At 42.6% G+C, this 13,496-nt stretch overlaps 1 protein-coding gene across 2 annotated transcripts in view; it reads right to left on the minus strand.

Annotated features, from left to right (window-relative positions):
• Window positions 1-1,429: 1,429 nt before the first annotated feature.
• Window positions 1,430-13,496, minus strand: part of PREP (prolyl endopeptidase) — a 113,259-nt gene continuing 101,192 nt past the window's right edge. For both annotated transcript variants that reach the window (XM_061623471.1, XM_061623470.1), the window contains exons 13-15: window positions 12,353-12,484; window positions 2,838-2,994; window positions 1,430-2,163 (exon numbers count right to left, since the gene is read on the minus strand). In XM_061623471.1, the coding sequence (XP_061479455.1) occupies window positions 1,869-2,163; window positions 2,838-2,994; window positions 12,353-12,484 (584 nt within the window). In that variant the 3' untranslated portion in view covers window positions 1,430-1,868. The remainder of the gene's footprint in view (window positions 2,164-2,837; window positions 2,995-12,352; window positions 12,485-13,496) is intronic.

The raw sequence follows: 13,496 nt of genomic DNA on the forward strand, positions 1-13,496 counted from the left end.
CATACAGTATGAAGACAGCTGCCTTAATCACATTTTGCAGTTCCCTTGCTTACTTGTGTAGATGCTGAGTCTTACCACTCCCAAGTTTTGAGAACAGAGATTCATCTTTGGAGTCCAAAGATGATGTACCTCTTAGGAGTCTACGCAGAGAAGTGTTAGCAATGTGTTCGTGTTCCTATGAATATTCTGGAGGCAGGCAGTTTTGTGCGAAGTACTCTTTAATCTCAGTTTCCTATCACTTCCTTACTGTGCTCTGTGCACTGTTTTGGGGCAGACATGTATAGCTCCACACTCTGTGCTATCTGGAGTTATGGTCTTATTCTGTGGGGTTTATATACTGCTGGAGGTGTACTGCAGTTGAGTGTTGACTGATGCAACACCCTTGGACATGGGAAAAACAGGAGGCAGCAGGGTTTGAGTCCCTATGTCTCCACTTGTTTTCACTGGCAAGATTGTTATAGCATAGCAGACACACTAGCAATGCACTATCGGCACAGTTGCACTGGTGTACCTTATGTGACTGCAGCATGGCAGGGGCTTCTGACATATAGCCCCTTGGCGGGCATAACTAAAGTATAGGATTGGGGCCATAATATGTCAATTGTTGTAAACAATAAAGTACAACAGAAAGCAAAAGAAATGACAGGTGCTAATCTCCTTTCTTTTCACTTTTCTTCTTTTATAAGGATTATTTACTTCCTTGGTATTTCAAAAGAAAGAAAACAAAAAGCAGAGCCTGGCTCAGACAGATGACATTTCCAGATTGAGATGATGCTACAATTTGTTTTACCGTACATAGAAAAAGATTTACTATTTGTCAATCAAGTGTACTGTAATTTATCAGACGCTTTAAAATACTTCATCTTATTAAAGGGGGAGCCTGATCACCTTGGGCATTTGAAAGCTTATGCAACATAGGCACATCTGGAGAAAAGGGCCATAAGTCACCAGCAGAGCATCTGCACTGCATGCAAAAGAAGGTCTCAGGTTCAGTCCCTGGCATCTTCAGGTAGAACTAAGAAAGACTTCGGTCTGAAAGCTGCTGTTGACAATATTGTGTCAATGATACTGAGCTAGGTGTCCAAGTTAGTATATGGCAGCTTCCCAGAAAAAGCCTCAAAGTAGCCATGTGTCCAAGAGAAACAGACTCTTTGAAATGGAACATTCTTTACTGCTCAGCGGCTAGTACTAGTCCAAATAGTGCTACTCAGTTTAAATTCAATTCACACCATCTTTTTAATTATATCGGCCCATAGTCTATAAGTAACAAGACTGTTTTAAATTTGATGTTTTAAAATGGATGTTAAGAAGGAAGTGGTGTGTGTATATATATTTGCATTGTGTAAAGTATTGCAACTGTGTACTGATCCAAAGCAGTGCCACATCAAATCTTTAAAAGAACTGACACACAACTTGAAATGACACCACATTTGTAATATAGATATTTTAATGGAGAAGTATTGGCAATAATCCCAGCTCTTCTTGTGGCTGTAAAGAAAATGCGAGTTGACAGTCTATACTGGAACAGTACTTACATTTAATTACAAGTGAGCCAGATATGTTTACAAGGAGAAAAATTACATTAAAACCATTCCATATGAAACTATCACCACCAATACCTTTGACTCTTCAGAATTCACGTTAACAGCATCATCTGCTATCTGCCTATTTATCCAAACATGCTATTTAAAAACAGATGACTGGAACTAAAATGAAGAGCCAATAGTAAACACTGAATCGAAGCAGAAAAGATACAAAGTTTACGGGAAGCTGGGTGTGGTAAGTTCTTAAATGTAAGTACTACACCAAGTGCTTCTGTTCTTTTAAAATGTTGTTAAAGCCCTTGATTTAATTGAGACAGTAATAACCTATTCTATCCATTCAAGATTTAGGCATCTTGCTATAAAGGCAAACATGTCAGATGCTTCCTCTATAACTTTGGCTGTTGGCTTTCCAGCACCATGGCCAGCCTTGGTGTCAACGTGAATTAGTAGTGGATTAGTTTGTTTGGGGTTTTGGCCTACAATATACTGGAGAGTAGCAATGAACTTCAGGGAGTGAAGAGGCACCACACGGTCATCATGATCGGCTGTCAGAAGTAAGGTGGCAGGATACTGGACTTCCTCTCCTTCTGGTACTTTGATATTATGGAGCGGAGAATACCTGTAAGAGGAACAGAGTTGTTTGATCTTTGAAAAATAGACAAAATGGCAGAAGCTAGACAGATAATTTGAAAAAAGAAGAGTGTATCGCATGACATGTGTTCTGAGAAGTAGTCCATGCGTATGTGTGTGTTGGTTGCAGGGGGTCCTGGTGAGGAATGTCTGGGCCTAGAAAAGGGAGGTGTACTTGGCCTTCTATAACAGACACTGGCTGTAAGGACTGGCACTTATTCATTTCTATCCAAGGACTGGCAGAGAAGATGAAAGGAAAAAAAGGACTCCTCATATTCTATGGAGCGCTCGCCCCTTGTGTATGTGCAGCTGAGAACAAGAGGAGGATGCAAGAGGAATCCATGCAGATAAATTGGAGTCAAAGTGACAAATTCCAGGCTAGGAATAATCAGGAAAAGAGACTGAAAATAAAAACTGCCATTATTGTAATGCCCCATGGTGTGGCTGCATCTCACTTTTGCCCAGTTCTGGTGAGTGATTTACTGAATTCAAGATATCATGTATAAATGAATGCATCATGGATTTATGACATCACTTCAAATGTAACATTCAATTCTCATGAGAAAAGAAGGAAAAAGCAAGGAGCTGACATATTACTGTTTTTCAGCAGTCAAGTAGAGGTCAATGTATATTAAGCCAGAAAAAAAACACAACTCCACTTACTTGTACAGCCAGCCAAACTGTTCTTTATCATCAGAGCAGCCATAGTCTGTTGTCCAAGCATGACCAATGGTGAATTTGTGGAACTTTAACATGTCCATCACTCCTACTTGAGCAATAACACAGGCAAATAGATCCGGACGCTGATTGGCACAGGCAGCTGGAGAATGGAAAAAAACAACCCAACCCCAAATTGTATTTAATACTAGCGTTGAAAGCAGCTAGAGTGCTTGCTAATATATACAAAAAGCAGTTATAAAAATAGCAACCAGAGGATGTCAACATTTGGAAAAAAATGTAAAGTTATACCTGCAAGGGATTGTTTACTAAAAAAGGAGGATGTGACACAGGAGCACCTGCATCAATATTGTGCGGAACCTAAACACATGAAGCTGTCCTGATGATGAAAACAAATGATGTGTGTTTTAGAACATTGGCCATTGCTGAACAGACACAAAGCAAGGAAGGGCAATTTCATCCAGAGAAGGGGTAACTGGATGATGCAGAATCTTTTCCCATCTATTCCACGCATAGGGATCCTGTGGCCCCCCCAGATGTTGTCAAACTCCATGCATTTGGCCATTCAACTATTCCCCTATTAATTTTTATGGCCAGATCCTGTGGAGTCTGCTCCAGCCACTTCAAAGCAATGCTGATGCTCTGTGCTGCCTTTGTGTACCGAGGTATCAGGTCTGCGAGCTCAACAAGTGAAGCATCAGCACTGCACAGCCATTTGGGAATCATGCCCTGAGCCTATACTTCATACTTTCATTACACTCCATGTAATAAAAAGGTGTATGTGTGTGTGGCAAATGAATGAGTTTGGGAACGCTGCCTGAATTTATTTAATGTCACCTTCTATTAACATGACTAGGAAAAACAGTATTCTGGAAGAATTTCAGTAGTTTGTAGTCTTCAGCCATTGTCCCCTCAGTGGCACTGAACTTTTCATAGTAGTTGTACACTGTATATGCTGATTATAAGTACATCCCCCTAGATATCAGAAGGCAGGGGAAATTTGCTTCTGCTGGGGAGAAAGCACAACCAATGTATTCCAATATGGAACAATTATCGCAGTTATCAGAGAAACAGCATCGTTTCCAGATGTCAACTACCTTGCCCCAAGTTTCAGGCGATCCAGCTGCTGCTGCAAACCACTGATGTTGCTCCTCTTCTTCTGGAGATGTACCTCCATTAATTCAGCATTGACAAGCACTTTGCAAACAGCAGACTTAACATCAGCTTATTTAGAATTTAGGTGGAGTTACAGTCAGTGTGCTTAACAACTGGGTGAAGTTTTCACTTCATTGTCTTCAAATCTAGCCAGAGGGTTGAGGGAACATATTTTGGAGGTGTGGAGGCAGTGGGAGGAAATGGGGAGAATGTTCCTTGCACGGATGGAATGGTCACCTTAATGGTACACTGAATACAATCCCAGGTCTAGGAAAAACATGAGCATGCGGCTAGAAATTTGAAACTGGCACTTAAGGGATTTGAAATATTGTTTTATAACTGACACATGAATTGCACAGAAGTGGAAGGACTGAAAAGGTGGCACATGTCGCCAGGTGCTTGACACCTGTATTTCCATGCACAGGAAATGAAGACTCATTTCTTCATGCTAGTATCATTTTCCAGTAACTGAACAACTTGATGCAGAAAACAACTTCATTCTAAATTAAGCTGCAGTCCTAACCCCACTCACCTGGGAGTAAGCTCCACTGAATTCAATAGGACTTTCTTCTGAGCTGACATGGTTAGGATTGCATTGCTAATATTAGTTAGCTAGACTTTCCTGTCACAGTTTGCCTTGGCACCAATTCACACAATACATGTTTGTCCTTTCCCCAATATGTGCTCTTTAAACACATAGTGTTTTAAACAGGGCGATACTGACACTGAAAATGCTACATGCAATGCATTAATAGCATACAGTAATCTCTCCATTTGTTTGTGATTCACTAATAGGCAAAAAAAAACCCCTGGCAAACAGATATTTCCATCAAACTTTAAAAAGCAGGGAAATTGGGAAGCTATAGTGAATGTACCAGAGGAGCAGGAGACCTGACTACTTCGCTGAGATATTGTACTGCCCTACAAATTCGTAAAAACGGAAACACAATTTGGGTTGTTCTTTCACAGTCCAATCTACTTCTTGTGTATTCTGAGCATATGGTGAGTGGTGGAAACACCTGCAATCAGCCCAGATAACAAAAACAAGGTATGTAATATACTGATCTTGTTTTAGCAGGGGGGAAGCAACAAGACAGTTGATATAGTTCAGATAGTCACTTTAAATATGTTTGATTTACTTTGCAATTTTAATGAAGTTTCCTGTAGTAAATTATTTTCTTTTGCTTCTGTTTTTGTGAATATGTGAAGTATAGCAACACTGCATAATTTACACTAAAAACCTCCAAAAACAATTGTGGAATAATGGCACTGACTGTTCTGCAGAATAGTGGACACGAAGAGTGTCTCAGTTTGCACAAGATAAAACAGTGGGAGGTAAAATATATTCTAGCAAATTTCTAGGTGTGCTCTATGTTTTTAATTGACCATGTCCACCCTTAGCTTGTGCGGGGCCTGGGGCAAAAGCACCGTTAGGGCCCCCCCACATTCTTTCTCTCTCTATATATATATTGAGAGAGAGGGAGAGAGAGAGAGAGAGAGAGAGAGAGAGAGACTTTATTTATGAATATATGTAATTATAATATTTACATATGAGGCTAACAACCTATTAAATACAAATATGATTACCTTCACTTCAAGTCCCAGTCCAACACTCTAAGCACTACACTGCAGTGGCTCATACCCTGTCATCTGACTTCCATTCTCTCTGTGTACAGTTTATATACTACTTGAGGTGGGCTGTGATTGGGTGCTAAGTTACACCATAGCCTTAGCATCACCATTCCAAGATGGGCATAGTAGGAGGTTGGGGCAGATTTTGGTTCCCACTGGCTTGAAAACCAGCCCATCCAGTCTACCATCTTGTTCTCACTGTGGGCAACCAGATGCTTCTGGGCAGCCTGCAAGCAGAATTACTAACACCAACACCAGTAACAATAATGGGTTGTATTCAACTGTAGCTTTGCAGTCGTGAAAAGCACTTCTACTCACAGAAGGCAGGACACCAGATTTCTGCCAATCCCCCCTACTCACTGCATCCCCCCAATGCCTCTCACCCCAAAAAGCACTCCTGAGGGTTGGGTACTGTCTGGAGCAGTATGGAATATGAGGAGACAGTTGCAGTAGATAGGGGTGGACTGATGAAAATTAGGTGCCCCGACTTTCTTGTAAGTGCTATCAGCTAGTGCAGGGGTGAGGGACCTTCTTTCAGCCCAAGAGTTGCATTTCTTTGTGGGCAACCTGCCAGGGCCCACATGCCAATGATGGAGGCATAAGTGGGCGGAGCAACAGATATGATTTGTACCTGTGTACAGGATGCAGGCAAGCAAGAGGCATTATCACAATTCAAGGACACATTCTCGTTCAATAGTGTAGTGGCAAATTCAGAAGTGCAAGGTCCCTTCATGATAGTCACCATCACACATCCTTCTATCCTTTTTGTTTGTTTGTTTCTGGGTTGAGAATGGGGTCCTTGTTAATGCCTTCTCCCACAACAATGGACACCCCTAGGAGCCAATAAGCATGAAAGGGAAGTGTGCTAGCTATTGAGGAGAGTCTTCTCAGTGACTGACCCACCTCCTTTCACTCTGATTGGTTCCAATCAGCAGGAAAGGACAAGGAAGCATGTTAGAAAACTTCTCAGTGGCAAACACACTCCCCTTTCATGCTGATTGGCTCACAATTGGAGACATAGCGACCCCGTTGAGTCCCTGCTCCTAAACAAATTAAAGCATTGAAGACCCCTGTGACCCCAGATGACTACACCCCTGGATTAGACAAACTCACAAAAATAAGGCTATCAATGGCTACTAGACATGATAGTTATGTCCTACCTCCACTATCAAATACAGTATGCCTCTGCATACCCATTGCGAGGAATCACAAGTGGGGAAAGTGCTGTTGCACTCAGTCCTGCTTGTGGGCTTTCCATTGGGGCATCTGGTTGGCCACTGTGAGAACAAGATGCTGGACTAGATGGGCCACTGGCCTGATCCAACAGGGCTCTTCATATGTTCTTATGTTTTGGTCTTTCAAAAAGAAAAACAAGATTTTTTTGGTCTGCAAACAGATGGAAGAATCATGGGGAAAACACTGAGGAACAGTGACTGGAGGAGTATGTCATGTGGATATGCCATTCAAAAAGTATGTGAATGAAGCATGGAAATTTCACATTTAGCGTCTTGTGTGCAAGCCCCCGGCATTCGGAAAGAGGAGGGGATATGAAACAGGCAAGAGAACAGACGTGGCAACACTTAAGGAGTGTTTTCCACATCACCCAAACCCAGTTCAATACCACTTTCTACTGTAGCTACAAAACATAAATATTAATTCAACACAAACATAAACACACATGTGCCAAGAGTGAAGTAGGATTATGAAACCAGGTGGGGGTGGTCTGGCCTGTTCACTCTGCTGGAATCCGGATGTTATAAAAATCCAGCCCCTTAACCTGTGTTCCTGCATTGAGCAGGGACTTGGACTAAATGGCCTTATAGGCCCCTACCAACTCTACTATTTATGATTCTATTATTCTATCCTTTGTTTCCAAGGCTTTCTCTTCAACCATGAGGACTAGTGACTCAGCAGCAGGGGCAATTCCCATCCGTGTGGGTATGCTTGAAACCTCCCCAAGTCAACACATTTCAAAACATCCTCCATGAAAAACGCCATCTGTTTCACCAGCATGCTTTGCACTGTTACCCCCCCCCCCCAAATTTCCTGCATCCATAACAAATCCTGGACTGTCAAGATAGCACATTCAGTGTTGTTGTTTTTAAATGGCTCTTTGCCACATTCTGTCTCACATTCACAAGTGACACACATACACCAGTATTGGGGGAAAAAAGGCAGACTTTGGAAGAAAATCACTTGCCAGACCCTGCCCATAATCAGTCACCCCGCCCCATAGAAGCAGGGAACACAACATACCAACTGCTGCATCGGGCCTCAAAAAAGAAAAAAACCACACATCCAGATTAACCCTGATCCTCCAGTGACCCCAAGACACACACCCTTCCTTTGAACCTTTTGGCAGCTGCTCAAAGCAGCTACAGCAGGGGCTTGATCTAGAAAACCTGAAAGAAATGGGTAAAAGGGAGAGTGGAGGCAGAACCAGAGGGGCTTTAGGACCTGGCGAGGCTAGGCGGCTTTGCCCAAACAGATAGGCAGGCAGGCTGCACACACAGAGACCAAGGCTGCAATCCAGTACACTCTTACCTAGGAGAAAGTTCCACTGAACCCAATGGCCCTTACTTCTGAGTAGACATGTATTGGATTGCAGCCCAAAGTGCCTGGGATATCTGTCCCTCTCTAGGCTGGCAAAGAGAAGATCCACCCACACGACAGAGCATCCCTCCGTTGGGGCAGGAAAGGAGCGCTGTTTCTTCTCTGCCTTTATAAGGCAGCTCCTGGGCACTGGGTGAAAACCGGAGCCTGTTTTTGCTGTTTTCAATGTCTACCTACTCCACAGGCCAGAGGCAGCAAAGGAGCTGCGAAAGGCAGGTCGCTGCTGCTGGCGCTGTTGCCGTCACGGTCATCTCAGGCGAGTCTCCCTGCTGCTGCATAGCCGCTCCCGACTGCCCCAGACGCCACAGGGCACCAGTGCACCGCAGGTTGCGATGCAACAGGGTGCCAGCGGAGGAGCCCTTCCTGGCTCCTGCTTTGAGTATGCTATTTTCTCGCCTGACCAGGGGAAGAAGAGAAGTGCGGCTCCATCCTGAGCAGCCCCCCCCCCCGCGCCTGCAAGAGAGAGGTGTTGGGGAGGCAGACTGGAGGGGGCTGGCAGATCGCTTAGCGTGGGGGCCCCCCAAAGTGCGGGGCCCGGGACAACTGCACCTCTTCCCGGTGCCTAGGGGCGGTACTGATGCCCATCCTTCCTTAAGTGGAGTAGTTAAAAGCATAGCAGGTTGGAACACATGCATCTTGTGTAAGCCAAGTTTGTTTTTTGCTCCTACAGCTAGATTCATTGCTTAAGTAGCAACATGTTATAATCAGTCTAATTTTACATCAAACAGCAGTTTCAGATTAAACAGTTAATGCACCCAAAATGGAAACATGGAATATAACCTCCAATTTGAAACACAAAGGGTTGTCTTCACCATCATATGACCTGACCAATAACAAGGCTCTGAAATAAAAATAAATTTGACACAGATTTCTATTAATCTTCTAGAAAATGAGTGAAATATAATTTTCTAACTTAGATGCTCTGTAGAAACAGCAGTAACGCTGGAAAGAACACCAACATACATACAAAAATGTAATTTTCCATCTTTAGAGATGCAGTCCTGACTGCAGGTGTTGCCACCACTCACCATATGCTCAGAGGCAGATGTTATCAAATTCTTCCAAGCTACACAGGAAGTAGATTGGACTGTGAAAGACCAACCCAAATTGTCTTTGCATTTTGACAAATTTGTAGGGCAGTCCAATATCTCAGAGAGGGGTCAGGTCTCCTGCTCCCCTGGTGCATTCACTATAGCTCCCCAATTTCCCTGATTTTAAAAGTTTGATAGAAATATCTGTTGGCTATATGTACATTTTCAAACCACAAGGGTTTTTTCTCTATTAGTGAATTTCTCTGCTTTTTAATCCGGGAGGCAAGAAATGGGATCCTGTGCAAGTTTGCTGAGAATGGATTGATCATTTGCACGCTTACTGAGTTCAATGGGATTTACTCCCATGCAATCATGCTTAGGATAGGTGAAACTGACCACAGGGGAGGAGGAGAAGGGGGAGAGAGGGAGGGCTGGAGTGGGTGGGGGGAGGAAGAGGGATAGAGGACGGGAAGGGAGGAAAGGAGGGGGAAGGCACGGGCAGGAAGGAGGAAGAGGGCAGGGCAGGTTTGATCATTTGCATGCTTATTGAGTTCAATGGGATTTACTACTGTGCAATCATGCTTAGGATAGGTGAAAGTGACCTGGGGAAGGGGCAGGGAGGGGGAGTAGGGGGCAGAGGGAAAGCCCCTTTCCTTTCCAAAAGAAAAACATTGTTAATAGTATCATTATTTTGGGGGTTTTTTTCCACCTATTATTCTACAGCATGCAGAATAGTCTTCCACCCAAATTTAAACCAAAGCTGTCCCTGGCCACAGACAGTTCCCAGAAGAGGGGCTGGCTGTTAAATCACTCTGGCCGCTGGAGCTCTGTCAGGGGAATAGGAGCCTCCTAACAATCCTTAGTACCCTTCATAAACTACACTTCCCAGGATTCTCTGGGGGAAGCCATGTCTGTTTAAAGTAGAAAAATGTCTGGCATGGGTGTGGCCCCCTGATTAGCCAAGCCAAACAGCACTGAGTCTGGCTTTTAGAACACTGACAGTTGGTTCTTACTGAGCATGCCTGCGCTATCACAGACTCCAGTGTTAAATTTCTTAAATTAATTAGAAATCAGCCAGATATTTTTTAAACTTTTAAACTGCAGAAGATGAAGGTCAGAGTATGGGGCAAGGTCAGTAATAGGATTACAGGTATTCTGTGAACATGGCTGATTTTTAATTAATTTCAACAGATTATGAGACCACTGACAGAAAAAAATCCAACAGGGGTCTGGATTTTCCCCTCCTTGTTTTACACTTTGAACTCTGAATTCTCTCTGAGTATCGCCATGAAAACTTAGAGGGTTGTTAAGGAAGCGTTTCTGAATTCAGGACTATACACTTGATAAGATTTTGTTCTGAAACGAGCTTATGGGAAGCATCAGAATGCCAGAACGAGTATTTTCAATTTAACATGGCAGAATGTGAAAAATCCATGTTGGCTGTATAATTATTCATGAATTTCTTCTCTCTGTGGTGCCATCTGCATTATACATTTAAAGCACTCCTCTACCACTTCAAACAGTCATGGCTTTCTCCAAAGAATTCTGGGAACTGTAGTTTGTTCAGGGTGCTAACAGTTGTTAAGAGAACCCTGTTCCCCCCACGGACCTTCAATTTACAGAGTGGTTTAACAGTCAAGCTCTCTTCTCAGGAAACTCTGGGAACTGTAGCTCTGCGAGGGGAATATGGTCTCCTTTAAATGTACACTGCAACTGAGGCCCTTTCTCATACACACACGCATACATTTTTTCCCAAGCTGTCATGATAAAATATATTGCTGCAGTTCATGTTCACCAGGTTCACAGTGCATTAGTTCATGTGACTGAACATCTAGGAAAAGTATTGCCCATATGGACAAAAAGTGTACTGTGTGAATCAGTCCTTAGTTATACACTGCTCCTGGGAAGTATACATGCCTTGTATTAGCCATTAATATATTTTATCTGTTATTGGAGAATGGCAGCTAATGCAGGGTAATGTATTCCATAAGGGTATTAGGCGTTTCATATTGTTAGTCTCATGAAGTTCCTAAGTGATGATGGTAGTAGGGGAACAGGCATCTTGGAACTGTCAATGTTGTTTTGGACAGGAAATGGACTTGGCAAAGGATGAATATTTAGAGACATGGCTCTTGTATTAAGAGGTTTACCATGCCTATTTGGGGATTACTTTCTAAATAAAATGGTAAAAAATCTGCAATTGGTTTAAAAATTGTGAGATCATGAGGATTTTGGATATAAGCAGCTGTCATATTTCAAATGTTATTCTATAACTACACAGCCAGACCTGTAAAAATAAAATTGAGAATGGAACATAAAACTCCAGTATTTAAAAACAATTAGCTCCTGGGCTACATGGTGCACATGAACAGTTCTAGGAAAAGTCCACTCTTGTTTTTTTACTTAATACAGTATTAATTCATCCTGCAAAATATTTAAACTCTGCACAAAAAGGAGAGTAGCTAATCATCTTACCATTGCTGTACCAAGGCTTTTGTCCTGGATAAACTGGAAAACTTATGGGCAAAATGCTTCAAAATAGGGGATTGTGGCTTGAAGGAGGAAGCTTTTGTAATACTAATAATACGAACAGTCAGTGCTGACTAGTTGCTAATTTTTGATACAAATTTGGCCCTTCCTTCCCTAACTACTTAACAAAATACACTGTGTTTTGTGTAGCTAGTTCTAACCAACAGGAAGAACAGACAGATGCCTCAGTGCAGTAATTATGTGAGCAGCCCATAAAGGCGGATGTTTTCTTAAATGGACAATAGGTATTCTGCACACCTAGAGAACGCTTGGATTGCATGGTGTGCAGAGAGAGAGAAAGGGAGAGAGGGAGAGGGAGGGAGAGAGGGAGAGGGAGGGAGAGAGGGAGAGGGAGGGAGGGAGGGAGAGGGAGAGAGAGAGAGAGAGAGAGGGAGAGAGAGAGAGGGGGGGGGAGAGAGAGAGAGAGAGAGAGAGAGAGAGAGAGAGAGAGAGAGAGAGACCTCCCAGAACCTGTCCTCTGGGCTCTCAATTTAGTTTACATTAAAAAAAGAAAAGGAAAGGAATCACAGAGCCTCTTACCCACTAAGAGGCCCCCATTTGAACCTCCATTAATAGTCAGCTTTTTTGGAGAAGTATATCCCTCTTTGGTAAGATACTCGGCTGCACACTGAAAGTCATCAAAGCAGTTTTGCTTGTTGGCCAGGATACCACCTAAATGCAAACAAAGAAGCCAGTTAACCCCTTTAAAAGACATTCACACGGAGAAAGAGAGAGAGAGACTTCTGATGTAGCTGATTCAAAACAGCTACTTTTGTGTGCATGTACATGGAGAAAGAACTGCTTGGGATGAATTTTCAGTTCATGAGTATTTTAATAATGTATGCAGTTGACGAACAAAAAGAGACAATGAAGATCACTTTCAACAGAGAACTCAGAAGATGGTTCTGCCAATAACTTTAATGCTTTCAGAAGCCTTGAATAATACATACCTATGCTAACGACTGAAGGGGAGGGGGGAGGAAGGAAGGAAAGAACAGACCAGGTAATGTTCCTAATAACTGATCCTATCTAAAAGCTTCATGCTGCAGATTGCAGACAAAACAACAGTGTACAATTCTGACTGAGGTTTTTGTCTTAATGGAAAATTCACAGCATTCCTTTTTTATGTTTTAAGACATTATAGCTTTACAAAGTTATTGTTGCACTTTTCTAAAACACACACACACAAAGCTTTTTTAGTTAATCTAGTGATCAGGGATAGATGCAAGACATGTGTCTTCATTTTGAGATCTAGCATTTATCAACTACAGATCAACTCAAACCTTGAAGTGCATAGGTAAAGGGAGCAAGACTAAACAAAGCAAAGCAGCAGCACCAGAAACACAGTAAAATCAAGGTTTTTCTACTAGATTTGTGTTTTTTTTATGCTGTGTAATACGATATCCTGCTCACTCGTTTATATGGCTCCAAATGTAGCCAACATTTTCTCACCATTCTTTAAGCATGCTTTCAGCTTAATTTAAAATCAAATCAAAATAATATCGGGCAAATCACAGTGGGCACAAAATAAATCTTATTGCACAAGGCAGGGCATTTCATTTACACTGATCCTTCCTACCTAAAACCCTTTGACTGCTTCTCTTCTCTTGAGGGCGGGGGAACCCTCTGGAACAGTATATGCCATAGAAGGCTGCATTTGGAGAAAATGGAGTGCCTCGCCTTG

This window comes from Rhineura floridana, chromosome 4, assembly GCF_030035675.1.
Source record: "Rhineura floridana isolate rRhiFlo1 chromosome 4, rRhiFlo1.hap2, whole genome shotgun sequence".
In the NCBI taxonomy this organism is placed as follows: domain Eukaryota; kingdom Metazoa; phylum Chordata; class Lepidosauria; order Squamata; family Rhineuridae; genus Rhineura; species Rhineura floridana.